The sequence below is a fragment of the Staurois parvus genome, unplaced genomic scaffold (assembly GCF_062004578.1).
Source record: "Staurois parvus isolate SC_StPar_1 unplaced genomic scaffold, SC_StPar_1.0 ptg000233l, whole genome shotgun sequence".
Classification (NCBI taxonomy): domain Eukaryota; kingdom Metazoa; phylum Chordata; class Amphibia; order Anura; family Ranidae; genus Staurois; species Staurois parvus.
In genome coordinates this window covers 2,998,781-3,019,523 of record NW_028318029.1, presented here as the reverse complement: position 1 = coordinate 3,019,523, position 20,743 = coordinate 2,998,781, and the positions used below count along the sequence as shown (strand labels likewise).

The following is a 20,743-nucleotide window of genomic DNA, read 5'->3' as shown; positions in this document are numbered from 1 at the left end:
CTCAATTCCACCTTGTTGGAAAACAATTCTGGGGAGAGAATACTGCTGTGGCACCTGCCTGTCTTTCATGAGTTCTCTTCCCAAAGTAAACTGCCTAAACAACTGCCCATTCAGTTCCAGTACCTGAAAATACATTCAGCTGATGCAATAAATACCAAGATGGATTCCAGGGAATGTAGTATTTTAAAATACATTTTATTAAATGCATCATAGGATTCAATGTGCTTATATATAGCTGAAACGTCTATATATTTCTATAAGTGTATATACTTTTCACCATGATTATACATATTAAACAGCAAATGATATTTCAAATATACACAATGGTAAGCATCATAGCTAGCACACGACTCTTCCATTACAGTTCAGTCTGGCGCTCCTTGTGCTCAAAGCTGTACTAATCAAAACACGTTATAAAGGTGCAGGTTTAGCGCTGGTAGACAAGAGCTCCAGTCCCAGGATTGTCCTTTATTTTTTGCAGTAATGTTGATCATTTATGCAGCACCCTCAAAGAGCTTACAATCTAGGACCTCTAACTCACATTCATACATACACATACTAGGGCCAATTTAGACAGGAGCCAATTATCCTACCATCATGTCTTTGGAGTGTGGGAGAAAATCACAGTACCCGGAGGAAACTCACAGGGAGAACATGCAAACTCCATGCAGGTAGGGCAGAGATCTTGATTTGAACCGATGTCCCTACTGCTGCCAAGCGCAAGTGCTAACCACTTAGCCCGTTCCACTTTTCTATGTGCCACTGATTGACAGAAAATATACAAGGGAGCTAAACTTTATTTTTCCAGTGCAGACTATTTTAGCAGTGACGTGGTGAGAAAAGTGGTAATACACATGTGTAAAATTCTCCAAATGTGTGCTGGTTGCAGGCCGCCAAGAAATACCAGAGAAAAACACTTTCCCTGGTTTGTTAGTAGTCTCAACACCTTTTTTTGCTAAAACTAAAAAAAAAATAATAAATAAATAAAATACAAAAAGGAGGATTGAGAATGTTCATGCAGAAAAAGCATAAGGCTCGGAAATGCCTGCTTACAAATTAGTATGAACTCTATGAAGAAGTGTCCCTCCCCATAGTTTGCATGCAGAAAGTAAAGCCAAATATTTAGTCTGCTTTGCTAGGGAGCAGATGATTATCTGTAGATGCAAAACAAAACATAGAAGTTTAAACATAAAACAGGAGTGCCATACATAAAAGGCTCTAAACGTGGGTACTATGCGGGAATCCTGCCACACTTTAGTGACCCTCATTTTCATCACCATAACAAAACTTTCTATATAATTATGTCAAGCAGGGACAGGCAGGAAGAAAGCCAGAACAAGCAAAGAGGTCTGCAGGGTAACAAATAAATAAATGGCGATACCCTAATGCAGAACTGAATGGGCACCAGGAATGGTACTGTAAAACGAGAAGGAGAAAATGAGAACACGGTACAAGGCACAAACCAAACAAGTACACAGATGAAATTAGAATTTATCAAATACTATCTGCAATCATTTTCAACTACATTTCATCCTAGATGGTACAGGGCCTCCTCAATATAGGTTCACAAATACCTAACATGGGTTGGAGCAGAGCCCCTCCTGGTGATTTACTGCATATATCTGGGACTGCCCCATAATCCAAACAATCTGGGCCCAGATTTTACCAGTGATACACAAGCTCACAGACATAAACCTGAAAACAATCCAGCTTCCTGGCTGCTTCACCAAATCCACGTATATGAAACCTTTACTAATCCATCTTCTCGATGCAGCGAAGCTGTGCATTCCATGCAATTTGAAGCAACCCAATCCACCCACCATGGGCCAATGGTACTCCAGAGTAAATGGATAACGGAGGACCTGATTTCTTCTGTAAGCGAAGAAAGAAAAAACTTTTTCATAAGTACCTGGTTCTATTGGATGCAAGCCGCGGCTCCATGTGTAAATGGACACATGGAGCAGAGGGTGCCCCCATACAAAGCTGCTTACTGTGGGGGCACCCGACAGAAGGGAGGGGCCAGGAGCACCGGTGTGGGACCTGAGAAGAGAAGGATCAGGGCTGCTCTGTGCAAAACTACTGCACACAGCAGGAAAGTATAGACATGTTTGTTATTTTTAGAAGACAAAAAAAAATTAAGCCTTTAGTATCGCTTTAAAGAAAGCAGAGTTTTCCTTTAAATAAAGCTTAAAAACGTAACAAGCAAAACTATATAATACAAAAGATTACAGTGGATAAACTATACAACATGAAGAAGAATGCAACACCCACAGTTAAATAAAGCCTATTAAGCAAAGTTTATTGCATCAGTCACACTGCAAACATGAGAAAAGGATGTTTTCATTGGGTCACATTTTTATGGTGGCAGAGAAAAAACATTTATATTTAACACAGCTGTAAAATATCATCTGGATAATGTATGTACGCAGACGTCTGTACATAGAGTGTAATTATGAGTACAAATAATCACTCTTGGCATTCTACAGCATGTCACCACCTCCCTCTGCTTTACCCATGCATTACTGTCCTAACATTCTGCAGCAAAGGTTGAATAAAACACTCACAAACGAAGATGACTACTAAAGAACACTAACATGAAAAGCAAACTTTCATTTCTACAACACCACACACGCATGATGAACACACGGTTTTACTTTCCATGTTTACATTTAAAATTCATTTAAGTTCTCATGCACACGGGACGTTTTTACAGCTGCTGTTTTTGGCTTTTGACATTTTTTTTCTACAGCCAGTAAACTCCCCATCATGTTATCCTTTGTGTCCATGCACACAGACTGCAATCAATGGTTTTTGGCTGGGAAAAAAACCCCAGGACTAGAGGGTTTTTAGAGGAGTAGCTGTAAAAACGCAGTAAACCGCAAATGTGGAAAAACTCAGCTAAACGCTAATGCAAAAACGCTAAAATAAAAAAAAGCTGAAAACCTCACGTTTTTAACATGACTTTAGACAGCTAACGTTACCAGCGTTATCAAAATGTCCAGTGTGCATGAGGACTAAATGAAGACATGCACATACTTATGGCTTTATATTTGGTAATGATGCACCAATATCAACCGCCAAAAATTATCAGCCAAATATAGGGTTTTCTGAAGAAAAAAAAAAGGAAAGAAAAAAGGGTATTGATAATGATAATTGACTGCAAAGCAAAATCCCGTCCCAATGACTTCAATGCAAAATCCTGTCCTATTGACTGCAAAAACGCCTCTATTTAAGGTTTTTTAATTTTATATAGATTTACTTATTTTCTGTCCAATTTTTGTGTGCTGTATTCAATAAAAGTTATTTTATGTTACTTGATATTTTTTTAATTTCATATTGAAATTCATATTAAAAAGTCAAATATAATACAATATTTTTTTTAAAAGTGTCTATTTTGGTTTTCAGCCAAGTGCATCCTTTATTTTCAGTTTTGGTCCAGAATTTTCATTCTGGTGCACCACTAATGTCTGGAATTCTCAAGTAATACAAAAAGAGTTGGTTCTGGCCAGCTCAGTGGATTGCTTTAAAAAAGGCCTGGAATCTTTCCTAGATACACAGAATATAACTGGATACTAATATTTACAGGTAAAGTTGATCCAGGGAATATCCAATTGCCTCTCGGGGGATCAGGAAGGAATTTTTTTCTCAGCAGGAGCAAACTGGATCATGGTTTGCTGTTTTTTTGCCTTCCTCTGGATCAACTGTGGATATAGGATATCTTTTTTTTTTTTTTAATGGTTAAACTGGATGGACTTTTGTCTTTTTTCATCCAGACTATGTAACTATGTAATTGTTGTCAATACTATGCAATATTCTATGAAATGTGCAATCTCCCAAGAAAACACAGACTGTAATAAGAATTTGATAGAGGGTCTAAACCGGGAAGGCAACCAAACAGCCTCAGTCATCTGATGGGTGGATCATAATCCCACCCTGTGCAAGCGGTCAGCTTCTGACAAGATGTCGCACTTTAGATCAGAGGCTCAATAGCAGAGCAGAGGGAAAAGTCATATGACACAGCCAAGAAAAAGACATGGAAGGACTTCCCTCTCTCCAGTGACAGAGGCAGAGGACAAACAGGGTAGTTGAAGCTGGGCTGTCCTTTGACATTATCCTTGGTCTTTGAAGTCAAATGTGATGGAATGATACGCCTTCTGACAGGAAAGCGCATAGCACTGCAAAAGGGCTTTGGTGTGGCTGAGGTAGTGGAAGAGAGTTGTGGACATGAACTAAGTGACCTCTACTGACTAGAATCCAATGGTGTCACAACTTCATCCAAATAAAAGTGTGTTAGGCCTTGTTCACACCGGCTTCAGTCTGTGAAAAATGCTGCAAATGCTTTATAAGGGCTTGTTGTTTACACTGCTTTTATACAAACATTGTTGCAGCTTTTAGGGCTCAATCATGCTGCGGTTAGCGGGTAGTAAAACCCTGTGGCCAAGTAGCACTTTTACTGACGCTTTGCATTGCACTTGGTGATGTAAGGTTTGGATGCAGCTGCTCGGCCATGGAAACCCATTCCATGAAGCTCTCTCTACGCATGGTTGTTGTGCTAATCTGAAGGCCACATGAAGTTTGGAGGTCTTTAGTTATTGACTCTGCAGACAGTTGGTGACTTCTGCGCACTGTACACTTCAGCATGCACTGACCCCGCTCTGTCATTTTACGGAGCCTACCACTTCATGGCTGAGTTGCTGTTGTTCCCAGTTGCTTACACTTTGTTATAATACCACTAACAGTTGACTGTTGAATATTTAGTAAAAAGAAAATGTCACGGATGGACTTATTGCACAGGTGGCCACCTATCAGGGCTTGAATTCACTGAGCTCCTGAGAGCGACCCATTCTTTCACAAATATTTTTAGAAGCAGTCAGCATGCCTAGGTGCTTGATTTTATACACCTGAATCCATTGATTTGTATGGCTGGCCCAATACTTTTGGCAATATAGTTTATATAGATTTATTTATTTTCCAACCAGAGCTTAGTGTCACTTTAAATTTAAGCGCTTGCCTACAGGGCACTTTTGCCCCCTTCCTGCCCAGGCCAATTTCCAGCTCTCAGCGCTGTTGCACTTTGAGGGACAATTGTGCGGTCATGCAACACTGTACCCATATGAAATGTTAATAATTTTTTTGTGACAGAGCTTTATTTTGGTGGTATTTAATCATCTCTGGGTTTTTAATTTTTTCTTAAACCAAAAACCGCTGAAAATTTTGAAAAAAAAAAACAACACGTTTTTGCTTAGTTTTTGTTGTAAAATTTTGTAAATAAGTGATTTCTCTCCTTCACTGATGTGCACTAATGAGGCTGAAGTGATGGGCACTGAGGAGGCACTGTTAGGTGGCACTGATGGGCATTGACAGGCATCACTGATGGGCACTGTAAAGCAGCACTGATATATGGCACTGATAGGCGGCAATGACTGGCACTGATGAGTGACACTGAAAGGCAGCTCAGATGGGCACCGATGTGGCATTAATGTGCACTGGTAGGCACTGATATGTGGCATTGATGGGCACTGGCACGTGGCACTGTTCAGCACCGACAGCTGGCACTTCTGGGATCACAACGGATCATCAGGGCACACTGATCATCAGTGCCCTGATGATCTGTGTACATGTCCCCTCCGCGGAATGCTGATTACCGGCTCTCCTCTCCTCACGAGCTGTCAGCGTGACAGCTCTTGTGGAGAGAAATGCCGATACAAGGCATTTCCCTGTTTACATGTGATCAGCTGTGATTGGACACAGCTGATCACATGACCGAGCCGACATCTTCGGCTCTTTCCGTAGATAGGTGATCCGCTGTGTCCGAGGGACACAGAGCACCGCCGATCGCCGCGCGCTCCCTGAGCCACGCATGCGTGGTGAGACTGGGAGGACGTCATATGACGTCCTCCCAGAACGAGAGAACCACCTTGCGCCCGTCATTGGACAATATGGCGGGCGGGAGGTGGTTAAGTTGCTCCCCCGGCACCACCTTAAACCCTTACCTGAGCCTAATCTTGATCCAGCATTGAGGAGGGAGTGGTGGGAAATCGAGCCGTACTGTGCGTGTCTATAGATGCACGCAACCCAGCTCGGGATTGAGCCTGCACAAGTGTCCCCATAACAAGCAGCTTGCTATGGGGACGCTCAAAGAAAAGGAGGTGCCAAGATCACCGGCTGGGGACCACAGAAAAAGAGGTTCAGAGCCAGTCTCTCTAAAACCACTGCACAGGGCACTTAAGTAAAACAGGTTTGTTATTTTGGGGGAAAAAAAAAGCAGCTTTACAATCACTTGAACTCAAAAAGTGAAGCTGTGCTATCTTACATGGAATATACAGAAGTGTTAACTGTGCCCAAGCAACACATTTAAAAATGGATAGATAGAAGTTAACTTCACGGTATTCCTGTTTATTTCCTACAGACGCCTCATTTTTACTATACAGGATTTATATAACCAACAGTTTTCAGGTAGTACACTTATAATATAATTCAAGATGAGTGTTTGAAGTGCTCTGCTAATGGGCTTACAATATAAAGGTCCCATAGCTGTATATCTGTAGTATATCATCTAAGGCACTGCTGTCTCTGACTACAAGTCTCAGGGATTTGGAGTGATGGTTGATGATGTTTTTACCATGCTGCTCGCTGTTTTCATTGCTCACGAGGAAGCTCTACCTTAGGACCTGCATACAAGCCATCTCCCTGCTTCTGTTTCATTAATTCTGAGGATCCATGCATTCTGGATGTCTCCTGCTACTTCATTAATATTCCATATTAGTTATTAGACCACCAGCCAACTGTAGAACAGCACTGACATGAGGAAGAAAAAGCCTACTCATCTACCAAGGTGGCCAACTCCAAACGGAGACGCAGTGCATAAAAAGGCATGGTAAGTCAGTTAAAGGGAAAGATCAGCTTCAAGAAGCCTATAGGTAATACTGGTGTGCAGTTCTTTACCCTCTGCATTGCCTTTTTTGAGCACAGCTTCCACAGTTCAGATCTCTTTAAACAAACCTATGTACTATGACTGTGTTGAAATGTAGTTATAGCATACGGTGATATGGTGTAATACAGCAGTATGAATGTTTCTAGAGAAAGGGTCTCCAAACGTTTTAAACAAAGGGCCAGTTACAGTCTCCGACTTTAGGGGGGCTAGACCATGGCCCATGGGAATGGACACACTGTCTCAGGCTTGGTGGTCAGAATAAAAAAATGATACAGCGCCTATGGTCAGTAGAAGGACCGTTGGTGTCAGCAAGAGGGGAATAGCGCTCCAGTGTTGTCAGCGGGGGGGGGGGGTCGTAATAGCTCCCCACCGTTGGGTTCAGTGGGGGGGCGGTAGCACCCCAATGCTGGTGTCAGCGGAGGGAGGAATAGCACCCCACCGCTGGTATCAGTGGGAGGAATAGTGACTTGTATCAGTGGGAGGGGAACAAGGGAAGCAGAATAAAAGAAAGCAAAGGACTGCATCTGGCAGTGGTGTGTTTTCCATCTTGTGGAGTTTTCCCCTCACATCCATTTGTTCTCATTAATGGGGATATATATGCCAAAAAAACACCTGCATCAGTAAAATGCGTAAATGCCTCTCTCAGATTAATGTTACAGTCCATTTCTTCCTGTCTCAGAAACAACTGCTCTCCCCTTTCTTGCCCAGTTGTCACAGGGGCAGGAAAGTGAAGTGAAATCTCCCCCATGGGGTCAATGAAGAATCGACAGACATTTGTGGTCTTTCCAAGCATATACAAAAGTCAAAGAATAATAATACCAGGCATTAAACGGAGTGAATGAGATTTAAAAAACTCCAGACCAAAGGAAAAAAAAAAAAACAGCAGGGTGTTCAAAAGTAGGTATATTGCAACTTTAGTTTGCTAACTAGTTGAAAAAAATGCAAGAAATGGTAAGCAGACGCGTCCCACATTCTTTTACAGAACCAATCTCTATCTGAGCAAACTATTCTATAAAATCAATCTAGCCGAGAGCAATAAGGAAATACAAGATTCTTAGCATGCATGTCTTAACGTACTCCTTTACGGGCGTTTGTACAGGAGTTATTTGGGGAGATTACACAACAGTATGGATTACATGGTCCCTAGCAACAAAAAAGTGTTTAGTTTGTCAGGGAATGCCAGGCTGCAATAAACTGGTATGTACTGTTTATTTTTCCCTGATCTGTACTCTCTCAAGCTGGCAGATAACTTGAATATTTTTAAATACCTACATTATGATAGCATGTTAAAGTGGAACTAAACCCATCATTTTAACAATTTACTAAAATGGTTAAAATATAAAAATTTTTGGTATGAGAATGCAGTTGACATTAAAGGTGCCCGCAACATTTGGCCAAAAATATTATGGGGAAAAAAAAACACTTTATAATGCAATCTGAAATTTTTTTTCTATATTTTCACCTGCTGATCTGGCCAGTAACACATCTCTTGTGTTAAAGAGAAACCACTTTGGAGGAATGAGCACAGGGAGCACCTTTGGACAGTTGCATTGTCAGTCTGGGGGGAGAGAAGCGTTAGATGTCGATTTAAAAACGCTAACAAGTTGAAGCTGAACTCCAGCTCACACTTTATAAGCAATTAAAGCAAACTTTTTTTTCCTGTGGGTATAAAGCTTTTAAATAAATAAGGCTGACCATTCTAAGTATCCTTGCTAGTGTTAAATGGTTTGTCTCTCCTCTGTAACTGATGCATTCTGCTATGGAGCTTACTGGCTGGATCATCCAGGTGAAAATAGAAGAAAGAAAGCCCCACAAAAAAAGAAAAAAAAAAAAAAAGACAATTAAATGCAACTATCACATATAAAAATTGGTAAACTGCAAGATAACAAATGTTTGCTTTTGGACTTACTACCACTTTAAGCATTGTGTTCTGGATGGATGCTGGTCCATCAGTTATCGAGCATACAGGTGAAACTCGAAAAATTAGACTATCGTGCAAAAGTTCATTTATTTCAGTAATGCAACTTAAAAGGTGAAGCTAATATATGAGAGACTCATTACATGCAAAGCAAGGTAGTTCAAGCCGTGAATCGTCATAATTGTGATCATTATGGCTTACAGCTCATGAAAGCCCCAAATCCACAATCTCAGAAAATTTGAATATTACATGCAATCAATAAAACAAGGATTGTACATAGAACAATATCGGACCTCTGAAAAGTATAAGCATGCATATGTACTCAGTACTTGGATTGGGCCCCTTTTGCAACAATTACTGCCTCAATGCAGCGTGGCATGGAAGCTATCAGCCTGCGGCACTGCTGAGGTGTTATGGAAGACCAGGATGCTTCAATAGCGGCCTTCAGCTCTTCTGCATTGTTTGGGCTCATGTCTCATCTTTCTCTTGGCAATGCCCCATAGATTCTCTATGGGGTTCAAGTCAGGCCAGTTTGCTGGCCAATCAAGCACAGTAATCCCACGGTCATTGAACCAGGTTTTGGTGCTTTTGGCAGTGTGGGCAGGTGCCAAGTCCTGCTGGAAAATGAAGTCAGCATCCCCATAAAGCTCGTCTGCGGAAGGAAGCATGAAGTGCTCCAAAATCTCCTGGTAGACGGCTGCGTTGACCCTGGACTTAATGAAGCACAGTGGACCAACACCAGCAGATGACATGGCTCCCCAAATCAACACAGACTGTGGAAACTTCACATTGGACTTCAAGCACCTTGCAGTGTGTGCCTCTCCACTCTTCCTCCATACTCTGGGTCCTTGGTTTCCAAATGAGATGCAAAAGTTGCTCTCATCAGAAAAGAGGACTTTGGACCACTGAGCAACAGACCAGGTCTGTTTTTCTTTAGCCCAGGTAAGACGCTTCTGACGTTGTTTGTTGTTCAGGAGCGGCTTGACAAGAGGAATATGACATTTGAAGCCCATGTCCAGGATCCGTCTGTGTGTGGTGGCTCTTGATGCACTGACTCCAGCCCCAGTCCACTCCTTGTGAAAGTCCCCAACACTTTTGAATGGCCTTTTCCTGACAATCCTCTCCAGGCTGCGGTCATCCCTGCTGCTTGTGCACCTTTTTCTTCCACACTTTTCCTTTCCACATAACTTTCTATTAATGTGCTTTGATACAGCACTTTGGGAACATCCAACTTCTTTTGCAATTACCTTTTGAGGCTTTCCCTCCTTATGGAGGGTGTCAATGATGGTTTTCTGCACAACTGTCAGGTCAGCAATCTTTCCCATGATTGTGATTCCTACTGAACCAGACTGAGAGACCATTTAAAGGCTCTGGAACCCTTTGCAGGTGTTATGGCTTAATTAGCTGATTAGAGTGGGACACTTTGAGCCTAGAATATTGCTCCTTTTCAGAATATTCTAACTTTCTGAGATTGTAGATTTGGGGTTTTCATGAGCTGTAAGCCATAATCATCACAATTATGACAAATCACGACTTGAACTATCTTGCTTTGCATGTAATGAGTCTCATATATTAGTTTCACCTTTTAAGTTGCATTACTGAAATAAATGAACTTTTGCTTGATATTCTAATTTTTTGAGTTTCACCTGTATTAGAGGAAGAAGGGGAAGGCACAAGTTAACAAAACCTAAAATATGGTTGAGGTGGGTGGTGGAAGATCAGTTGGAGGGTCATTGGTTAATAGTCTGGTTTGATACCACTGAGTATATTGGAAACATTGTACTATAGATTGCTGCATATCAATAAAAAAAGGTTTGAATAAAAGATTCCCACACATAAAAAAATTTGAGATTCTGTTTCCTTGTGTAGGGAGGCTGCCACTCATTCCATCTAGAAAACACAAGACAGTTTATCTATGTTGTACAAGCAATGAGACAGTAGGGGAACAGGGGTAAATCCATTCATGCAGAATGGCTTTTCTTGCCACAAGAGATATGATGAAAATTTGTCTGTAGCTTCTAGAAATGTTGGCTCTGGGAATGTTCATCAGGTTTGGTCAATCGAAAATTTAGGACACTGAAGTTTGCCACCGTTTCACGAGTATGGGCAATTTTAATGCTTAGTACATTGAGTATCAATTTACTCAGCACAACCTCATCTTCAATATTTTACTTAAAAAAAAAAAAAAAAAAAAGGGTAATATATTGAATTGGTATACTCTAAAATTAAAGGCCAAGTTCACCTTTTAAAAATAAATGCACATATTCTGCAGTAAACAAAAACATACATTTAGAATTTCTTTCTATTGCAACCTGCAGAGTAGGCACCCACTGATTGTGGGTGCAATGTCAGGCTCCTGCACAGTATTCCTAACTTTGTGTCCATATCCCAGTATGAGCTGTTGCAAAGCTAGAGGAAAGAATTATGAGCGTGCCAGGTACTGCTCTTACAGCCCATTTAAAATGTAAGGTTTTTTTCATCCACAGATCTCTGTGAATGAATGCTGCGGTTGTGCGGGCGGAGCCATACATAGCAACGCTGTTTTCAAAAGTGTGGGGAGAAACCCTGCCCACTGTCAGAAAGGAGAGCTCTGGCGGTGGGAGGCATGTGTACAGGAGAACGTTACATTCTAAAAATGGAGGCAACATGTAACATACTCCTAAAGGTGAACTTATCCTTTAACTTTAGTTTATTTTTGTACTGAAATTTTTTGCTTGATAAAACACGAAAATCATGTGACAAAAAATTAGAACTGCCATTATTTTATTCTCCATATATAACATTGGGGGGGGGGGGGGTCTTAAATCTTCAGGACTAGAATTATTTTTTTAAATATATGTTCAAAAAGATGCAAAAAAGGCTCTGGTAGTGAGAGAGTTAATGAATAGAATCCATTCATTAAATCGTCAGGCTGCAATTGTAGGTGGCAGAGGGGTGTCTTATAGGGCCGATTACTAAAATGTTATGAGATTGCCGGTGATACCTTTGTTTTTTCCCCTTTCCAATATTTGGATTCTGGATTTGAATACTAGACCTGATTGTTACTCATGGATGTTTCTTGTACCCAGTCATTGCACTGAATCCTGCCTTTGTATCAGGAATTTTATATATATATATATATATATATATATATATATATATATATAAATAATTATGGGATTGCTATGAGACCTGCGTGGCTGATTGCTAGTGCAATGCTTTACAGGCTCCAGTAGCCAAAAATATTAAATGCACATTTTTTTACTTGCAAAAAAATGCGCATTTATTATTTTTGTGCAAAAAGTGAACTTTTCTTTTATGCCAGCAGCCACCAATGTTTGGTGGGGGGGACTCTATCAGTATATTAGGTAAAGCAGTACATGACCAAGCAGTTGTCAAACTATCACAGCGCCAATTCCTACTAAACGGTCCATAATTCAAGCCATTGGTGGCCTTGTAAGCATCACCAGTTCAAGAAAAGTCAAAGTAAAAATAACGTAAACATAGACTGATCCAGATAGAAAATTACTAGCCATCTTTGTTGTTTAGCATGGATGGGAAAATCAGGTCAAGACCAGCTAGCTTTTAGGCTGAATTCAAGCTGGAACACAGAGCTTAGAGTGATTCACTGCTCCGGCAGCTCTCCATTCCCGCCTGCAATAGGGGAGAATGTGGTGCGCAATTCAGCGCATCACACGGCTCCCTTTTATTTGTGCAAACTTTATTTGAACTGTACAAAACGTACACTTCATTCATGGCAATGTACAGCAGCGGGATTTTAGCTCAGCCATGAGTCACAGTGTAAATGGGACACATAGGAAACAAATGATTCCTGTGTGTCCCTGCAGTGAAAGGCATTTTATACTGCGTTAAAACATCTGTCACCGCAATATGTGTGAATTAGTCTTTATGGTACTTTACTTCTGTCCAGCCCAAACTACTGTGCACATTGCCTTGTAAAGCCAGACTGCAGACTCAAACACCATGAAAGAAATGAATGAAACATGGTGGCAGACAAATCTACTTACTTTTTGCAGGTATTAAATAATAATTGGAAACCAACCTAACACGTAATAGTTAAATCACCAGCATACTACACAATGCAAAGCAATGACAGGATATGAGGGATCATTCGACTCACCATATGACAAACTCCCTAACAAAGTGCACAGCAACAAGTACACACACATCCCTCCTGCTGTAATCCAAGTGTAGCTCCTTTGTAGTCACAAAAACGAATAACACATTTCCAGTTAACCTAGTCATCGAATGTCTAAATAAAGCACAAGGTTACTAGTGAACAGTGAGCTATTCAGGCATACCATTATCTGGACAACATTCACTTTAACGTACAGCATCTGCTATTTCCACAAATTAGGTTATCACTTTTCTTATTAAACCTATAGAAGGTTTTTTAATTTGTAAACCCCCTCAAGGATACATTATGGAAAAAGAAACAATGTGTACTAGATATTGACACGTATCATTTCTTTCATCCTCCTCAAAAGGTCGAAAAAAAAGGGAACAGAACGCATTATAGGGAATGTATAACTATATTAAATGCAAACCTAGGCGTGCAGAAAGAATGAAAGCAAAACACAAATACAATTACAAACTTGTTAAAAAAAAAAAAAAAAAATGCCTGGCAACTTCCAGTAATGGCTCACTATTACACTAACATCACTGGTGTGGGTACATCAGATCACTTACATTTGTGATATTTAAAGTCAGAATTTTTCACCTGTACAAGTGTACCTGTAAACTCAAATACTGGTGTGTACAGGTATATATCCACATGCAGTATATTCCATCAATACAGTCCTATGAGTAAAGTTACATATCAGCTGGCGCTCCCACATATGGATTGTAGAGACGTATTTCATGCTGTACACCCATACACCTGTGTTCATTTCCATGTACAGAAGGCCTAAAGTGCCACCCTTTTGAGACTCAATATGAGACCTCATACACACTGGGGCTTTTGTAAACGCTTTTCTCCTGGCAGGAGAATAGTATAGTCAAAAACACACCTAAGCTGCATTTTTGCAAACACACTTAGGCACGTCAAGAACTTAAGCATTGATTTTATTGACCAGAATGTTAAAGTGATTGCAAACCCTCACCTTTTAAAACAACCCATTCATTTCAAAATTAAAGGCAAACCATTTATGTATAGAGATAAAACATTATAAATACAGTTTTTTTCCCTTTAAGAAAAACGTGCTCACATTCCCCCTTTTCTTAGCTGCATAAGAGCTGGGGGAGGAGAGACAGCAGAACAGTAAACTTCCCAGTGAAAGACTGGGGAGGGGGGGGGGGTGTCAGCAGAGGTCTGGTCACTGGAGGAGAGAGGGATGGGTTTCCAACACAGCTAGAGAACTGACCACGCTGTGCTCTCTGGATTAGTGTGGTCAGTTTTTAATAGGAAAGCAGAGGGACTGACAGGAACACCAGGTATTTCACACAAAGGAAACAATACATATAGAACAGGATACTTCTCATTCAAGTACATGGTACAGCAGACACATATCAGGAATATAAAATGTTGGGTTTACATATGCTTTAAATTTATTCTCGTCTTTGAAAGGAAAAAATGTTCAAGCACTAAACATGCCTAGCATTTAGGGGTGTTTAGACTTGTTTACACACGTGTAGGTGCATCAAGCATTTTACAGCCAAAACGCTCCTCTTCTGAACGCACATGTGATGATTTTCTTTTTGCCTTTAAACTCCTGCAAACATCTATGTATGCATGCACACAGGTTAACTTGAGGAGTATTTAGAGACATAATAATAATAATAATAATAAAAAAAAAAGTCAAACCCTGTAAAAAGGCATTTGTAAGCTCAAGTGTGCATGAAGCCTTAAAAAGTAGAAACAATGAACTTTGTAAATTACATGATATTGCAGAAATCTACTGTAACCAAACAAATGTTTTCTGATCTTGTTCATTTCAACATGGGACTGTCTTTAGAATATTCCCATAACAACACAGTGCCAGCAAACCTATGTATCAACAGAACCTCCATAGCAACAAGCAGTAAGCTCCAATCCTTCCAGAGACAGTGCACATGTATGTGTATATATATATATATATATATATATATATATATATATATATTTTATTATTATACAGTGTTTATATAGCGCCAAAAAGTATGCTCAGTGCTGTACAATATAGTGGGGGACAGTACATGAGACAATACAGTAACAAAACAATATAGGAGGGGTTCGAGGGCCCTGCTCTTTCGAGCTTACAATAATATTATATGTAGTTAGTGTGTTCACAGCACATTTCCAAAGAAGTAGAAATTAAGGTAAGGATTACACATGGTGCAAATCACACTGTGCTGGGACCTGTGTTTAGGTACATTCAGTGTAGCTACATTTAAAGAAAACACACAGGAACAGCTCATCTGGAAAACATAAATCTCAACTCCGGGCCAAAAAAAAAAAAAAAAATACAAAAACACTTACCTCTGGTTCACATATATGCAGCCGTGTGGGCCGCATTTTGCATAGGCACGAGAGCCCATTCATTTGAATGGACTCCCGTGCCCCGTGACACGCAGCGAAGAAGTCCCTGCACTTCTGAAAACGCAGCCCCCACGTGAACCTCGGTTCCCAGTAGGGTTGTGTTTTCCAGTGCAGGCGGCGTGGCATTAGAACTAATGGCACCCGCCCGTCCGCATTTCTCTGTGCGGCTGCACGGATTTTCGTGCAGATCCACAGCGGCACCACCCTGCACATATGTGAACCAAGCCTAACAGTGGAGAACCCCCACACTGTATTGGCAAATGCTTGTTAAAGGACAAGTTCACCTTTCGTAACATTTTCCACCCATGTTCAGGGTGTAACATGTTACAAACTGACCCCCCATTTTGACAATTCCACATGCCCGGCGGCATCACTCACAAACAGTATTCTGTGAAAGGGAAAACTACACGTTCTGACAGCCTTATGCGGCGGTCAGCTTGTGGTTCTCATTGAACTACCACGGCACTGTGAGAACTGTGGTAGTTCATGGATTCTTCCTACCATTTTATCTGCTTGTCCACACGGGATGTACTGGAACACAGATTCACTACTGACAGTCTGCAGGAGACATGCATGGCACCAGCGATCAGCTGATCACTGGTGCAATGCTTTAGAGGCTCCAGAAACAAAAATAATAAATGCACGTTTTAACCTGCAAAAAAATGTGCATTTACTATCTTTTGTTCAAAGGTGAACTTATCCTTTCAGCCTAAGGGATAGAACGAGAGACTGCATTAATTTCCTGACTCGCCAACTCCAGTGCTGCTCTCTTCTCTCCAAAGCTCTGGTCATAGCACTGGAGGGACCCTGCTGGAGTCAGGGAGGGAATCAGGTAAGTATTTACACCTTATTCATACAACCCTCGATATAGCAAGCATTTAATCCAAGCAGTAATGGGGGGGGGGGGGGGAAAGCTACTGCACAGGTGGTTTTTTTTAAAGACTTTAAAATGTCTCACTGTCATTTCAGGGAAGAAAAGCATGTTTTACCTCCTTGATCCTCTGCTTTTGAAGGCTACTCTGTGCAGCGAGATGGGTCCCTGCAGCCTCTTCTCCCCTATGTCCTGGTGGTGAAATGCCCCTGATGTCATAAAGACTAATGCAGAGCCCATAACACTGCACTGGATGTGAGGACACAGACAGTACACTGCCGAAACACAGGGGAGCATGGTCTGCCAGGAAATTGGCTTGATAAAACTGCTTTTCCTGTCCCCTAGACCTATAACTAAAAGGCAAAAGTTTTTCCCCATTTTGGATAGAATGGGGGGGTTAGAACATCTGATTCACCCTCTCCGTGTGTCCTGTTTGCCATTATCAGTTAAAGTAAAAGAACAATAATCAATATCTTCCAATGGGGACACAAGTTCTGGTGACAACCAGGGATTCCTCCACTTAGGAGGGATTTCCTCACTTCCTGTTTTGTCTATGGCACAGGAAAAGTGGGCAAATCTCCTCATTGGAAAATTGGATGTAAAAAAAAAAAATGATAGGGGTTATAACCCTCCCTTGCTCTATCAAAGTGAAAATAAAAATGTACCTTTAGTTCTACTTTAACCCTTGCAGCGGTTGCAGTGCAGGGGCAGAGAGGGTTTTTACTTTTCCTAGAGTTGGGATTTAACAAGTATTTAACCCTTGCATTGGGGGATGCCACTGCCAGGGTATTCTTTGATGTGCGAAGACTTGGGTATTGAAAGAGAAATATAGGAATTAAAAAAACATTCATACTCCCTTAGATGGCTGCAGCATCAATCTAATGCTGCATCTGTCCTCTGCCGCCTCTATGACAGAGAACTAAGCAACCATAGACTATTGATTGCTCAGTTCTCAGTCTTAAGTCTGTAGAGAGCTGGTGACTATCAGTCACAGCTCCCTGCTCTGTCCCTCCAGCTCTTACTAGGGGGCAGGTTGTGGAGAGGGCGGGAGCTGCTCGCTGAGAGGCTGAGCCATTCAGCCATCTGGGTGGATCCTGGCATTATTGTCAGGATCCTGCAGAGTCTGGATTGGCTGAGTGGCATAAGCCAACAGAACATTTTAGTCCACTGTCAGCTTAATTTAGGTCACAGGAATGCATAAATACATGCAGTCCTATGACCCATAGAAGTATGGCTAAAAAAACCTTTGTCCATACTTCTCCTTTAGAGCCAATTCACACCTTAGAAACGCAGTCCAGATGAGTTTCTGCATGCATGTTTTTGATGAGTTTTTATGTGTTCCAGTGCGTTTTTGATGTGTTCCAGTGCATTTTGCACCCTTTTTCTTCACCCTAAACAAAGATGTGTGTTCCTGAAAATGCAGCATGTTCTAGTTTTTTTCTGGACCTGGAACTAACCGCACTGCTGTGAACTAAGCCATTGGAACCCATATAACCTACTAACCATGTGTTTTTGATGCAGAAAAAAAAAAAAAAAAAACACACACACACTGAACTGCATGTGGTGTGAACTGACCCTTAACATATCAAACATGCTAGGCCAGTGGGAAAGTAGCCGAACGTTGGACATACAGGCTTTAACCTCTTAATGCCGGCCGCATGCATATATACACAGCCCTCTGAAAACTACCTACTGTGCTGAGAGCGCGCACCCTGCACAGCAGTGATCAGTAAGCTCCCGATGCGCATCTGCGATCAGGATCTTTCCAATCATGTGACCACTGTGACAGCCAATCACATAGGTCAAATGACTTGAATCCCTGCCACCACCTCCAGGATTTTAGAACCCTTAAAAGGTCCAGCACCGAAGGGTTAATTACATTTTCGGATCAATGTGTGATTCAATAAAAATGTTGGATTCGGGGAATAATTAAAAAGCCATAACTGTCCCTTCCTATTAATTTGGATCAGATTCAATAAAACCGAGTTGACTGGCCAAGAAGGAGACCCTTTGGTCAGGAATCCAACCATGTTTCGACCAATCGCCATCACACAGTGAAAACAATTGATCATTTATGATCATATCTTCCAATTATCAATCTAAATCCACTTCCCCATGTGCAGCATATTGATCAAATGGGTGATCGACCCAAGTGAACTGGAAAAGAAATGGATCAATGATCGAGGCGTGTAAGGCCACCCTCAGGATGATGCCACGGAAACGATTCCAGGAATTTGTGGAAGTCGCCAGCGGTGGGATCACTATGGAGGGGGTCTGCCTGTCCGTATGGAATGGTTCCCAGTAGTGCCCGGCTGGAGACACCTCGTTGCGTGTGGCGATTCCAGGAATTTGTGGAAGTCGCCAGCGGTGGGATCACTATGGAGGGGGTCTGCCTGTCCGGATGGAATGGCTCCCAGTAGTGCCCGGCTGGCGACACCTCGCTGCGTCTGGCGATTCCAGGAATTTGTGCAAGTCGCCAGCAGTGGGATCACTATGGAGGGGGTCTGCCTGTCCGTATGGAATGGCTCCCAGTAGTGCCCGGCTGGCGACACCTCGCTGCGTCTGGCGATTCCAGGAATTTGTGGAAGTCACCAGCGGTGGGATCACTATGGAGGGGGTCTGCCTGTCCGTATGGAATGGTTCCCAGTAGTGCCCGGCTGGCGATTCCAGGAATTTGTGGAAGTCGCCAGCGGTGGGATCACTATGGAGGGGGTCTGCCTGTCCGTATGGAATGGTTCCCAGTAGTGCCCAGCTGGCGATTCCAGGAATTTGTGGAAGTCGCCAGCGGTGGGATCACTATGGAGGGGGTATGCCTGGCTCCCAGTAGTGCCCGGCTGGCGACACCTCGCTGCGTCTGGCGATTCCAGGAATTTGTGGAAGTCACCAGCGGTGGGATCACTATGGAGGGGGTCTGCCTGTCCGTATGGAATGGTTCCCAGTAGTGCCCGGCTGGCGATTCCAGGAATTTGTGGAAGTCGCCAGCGGTGGGATCACTATGGAGGGGGTATGCCTGGCTCCCAGTAGTGCCCGGCTGGCGACACCTCGCTGCGTCTGGCGATTCCAGGAAATTGTGGAAGTGGCCAGCGGTGGGATCACTATGGAGGGGGTCTTCCTGGCTCCCAGTAGTGCCCGGCTGGCGACACTTCGCTGCGTTTGGCGATTCCAGGACAGATAATGAAGGCGACATGCAGAAAGTTGTGTGGGTCTTAGTATGGAGGAAGTCCCCAGACTTCGGGGGTGACAGTCACTGTTGGCAGTGTCCCCCCTTCTAGTGGCCATGTGGTCACCTCTCCCCCTCACACACACCACGTGACCCCGGCCAGCTCCCGGACCAGCCCCCACCTGCCACCTCTTACCAGGAGGACGGAGCCTCGGACCACCTCGGACACACTCTGCCGGAGCTCCGCCGCGGTGCCGGGCTTGCTGAGCGCTCGGGTGAACTTGCGAGTCTCCGGGTGGGCTGAGTGATGTGAAGACATATCGGCGCAACCACCATGTACAGGGGGCCAGGAGTGTGCGTGCGGGGAGGACTCCCTCCCTCCTGATCCGGACTGTTCATCCGCCACCACCTGCGCCGCTCATGCCGGGAGCCCAGGGCTCTCCTCCTCTACACACAGCCAGGCGCGCGCCGCCGGCCCACACGGAATTCCCGGGGAACGTTCGGATGACGCTCGTTCCCGCTGGGCTTGCACCGCACGGGGCCGCGCATCGCTCTGTGTCAAAATTCTCTTCCCAAGGGGCGTGGTTCGGGAGCGCGCGCCGCTGACAAGCGCATACTGGAGCTGCCTGCTTGACGTCTCACTTGTTGTGATGACGAAATGGGCAGCTGGGCGAAGCCCCGACCGCCATGTTTATTAAGGGCTGGGGCTGAAATTGCACGTGTATGAAGTGCTGCTAACCAGCGAAGTCGAGCGCGGTGCTGGTAAGGGAAGAGCATGGGCGTAGTTACCCGGTGTTTTCACAGGCTGATTATTTTGCTGTATGAGGGCTAGAGGATGGGGCCCACCCCCATCCGGCCCTGTGCTGTGGAGCCAGCCCCTGTGCTCTGGGGCCCGCCTTTATCCGGCCCTGTGCTGTGGGGCCCGCCCCCAGTCAGCCCTGTGCCGTGCTCACACCATGACGTCATGCCTATGGAGGGAGGGCACAGCTGGGAGTCCTCACCTCACACTACTGGAAGCCAGACAGAAGGTGGCTCCAGCAACAGCTCAGTGGTGTGTGGCAATGGCTGGATATCAGCTAAAAATTAGACAAAGTGCACGACTTTAAGTGGAACATCACTCTCAATCAACATCGACTATTTGTACCCACTTCCCTGCCGGGCACTTTCACCCCCTTCCTGCCCAGGCCAATTTTCAGCTTTCAGCACTCTCAGAGCTAGTTCACACTAGATGCAGTTCAGTGCGCTTTTTTCTGCATCAAAAATGCATGCACAGTGTTTTACATGTGTACCATTGGCCCTGGTTCACACCAGTGTGGTCTGCTCCAGTCAGTTCCTGGTGTAGA

General features: G+C 43.2%; 1 protein-coding gene across 2 annotated transcripts in view; it reads right to left on the bottom strand.

Moving 5' to 3' along the window:
• The window catches only part of DOCK9 (dedicator of cytokinesis 9), a 323,125-nt gene extending 303,157 nt beyond the window's left edge, over nt 1-19,968 (bottom strand). For both annotated transcript variants that reach the window (XM_089679964.1, XM_089679972.1), the window contains exon 1: nt 19,597-19,968. In XM_089679964.1, coding sequence (XP_089536090.1) covers nt 19,597-19,719 — 123 coding nt within the window. In that variant the 5' untranslated portion in view covers nt 19,720-19,968. The remainder of the gene's footprint in view (nt 1-19,596) is intronic.
• Between the last annotated feature and the right edge of the window lie 775 nt (nt 19,969-20,743).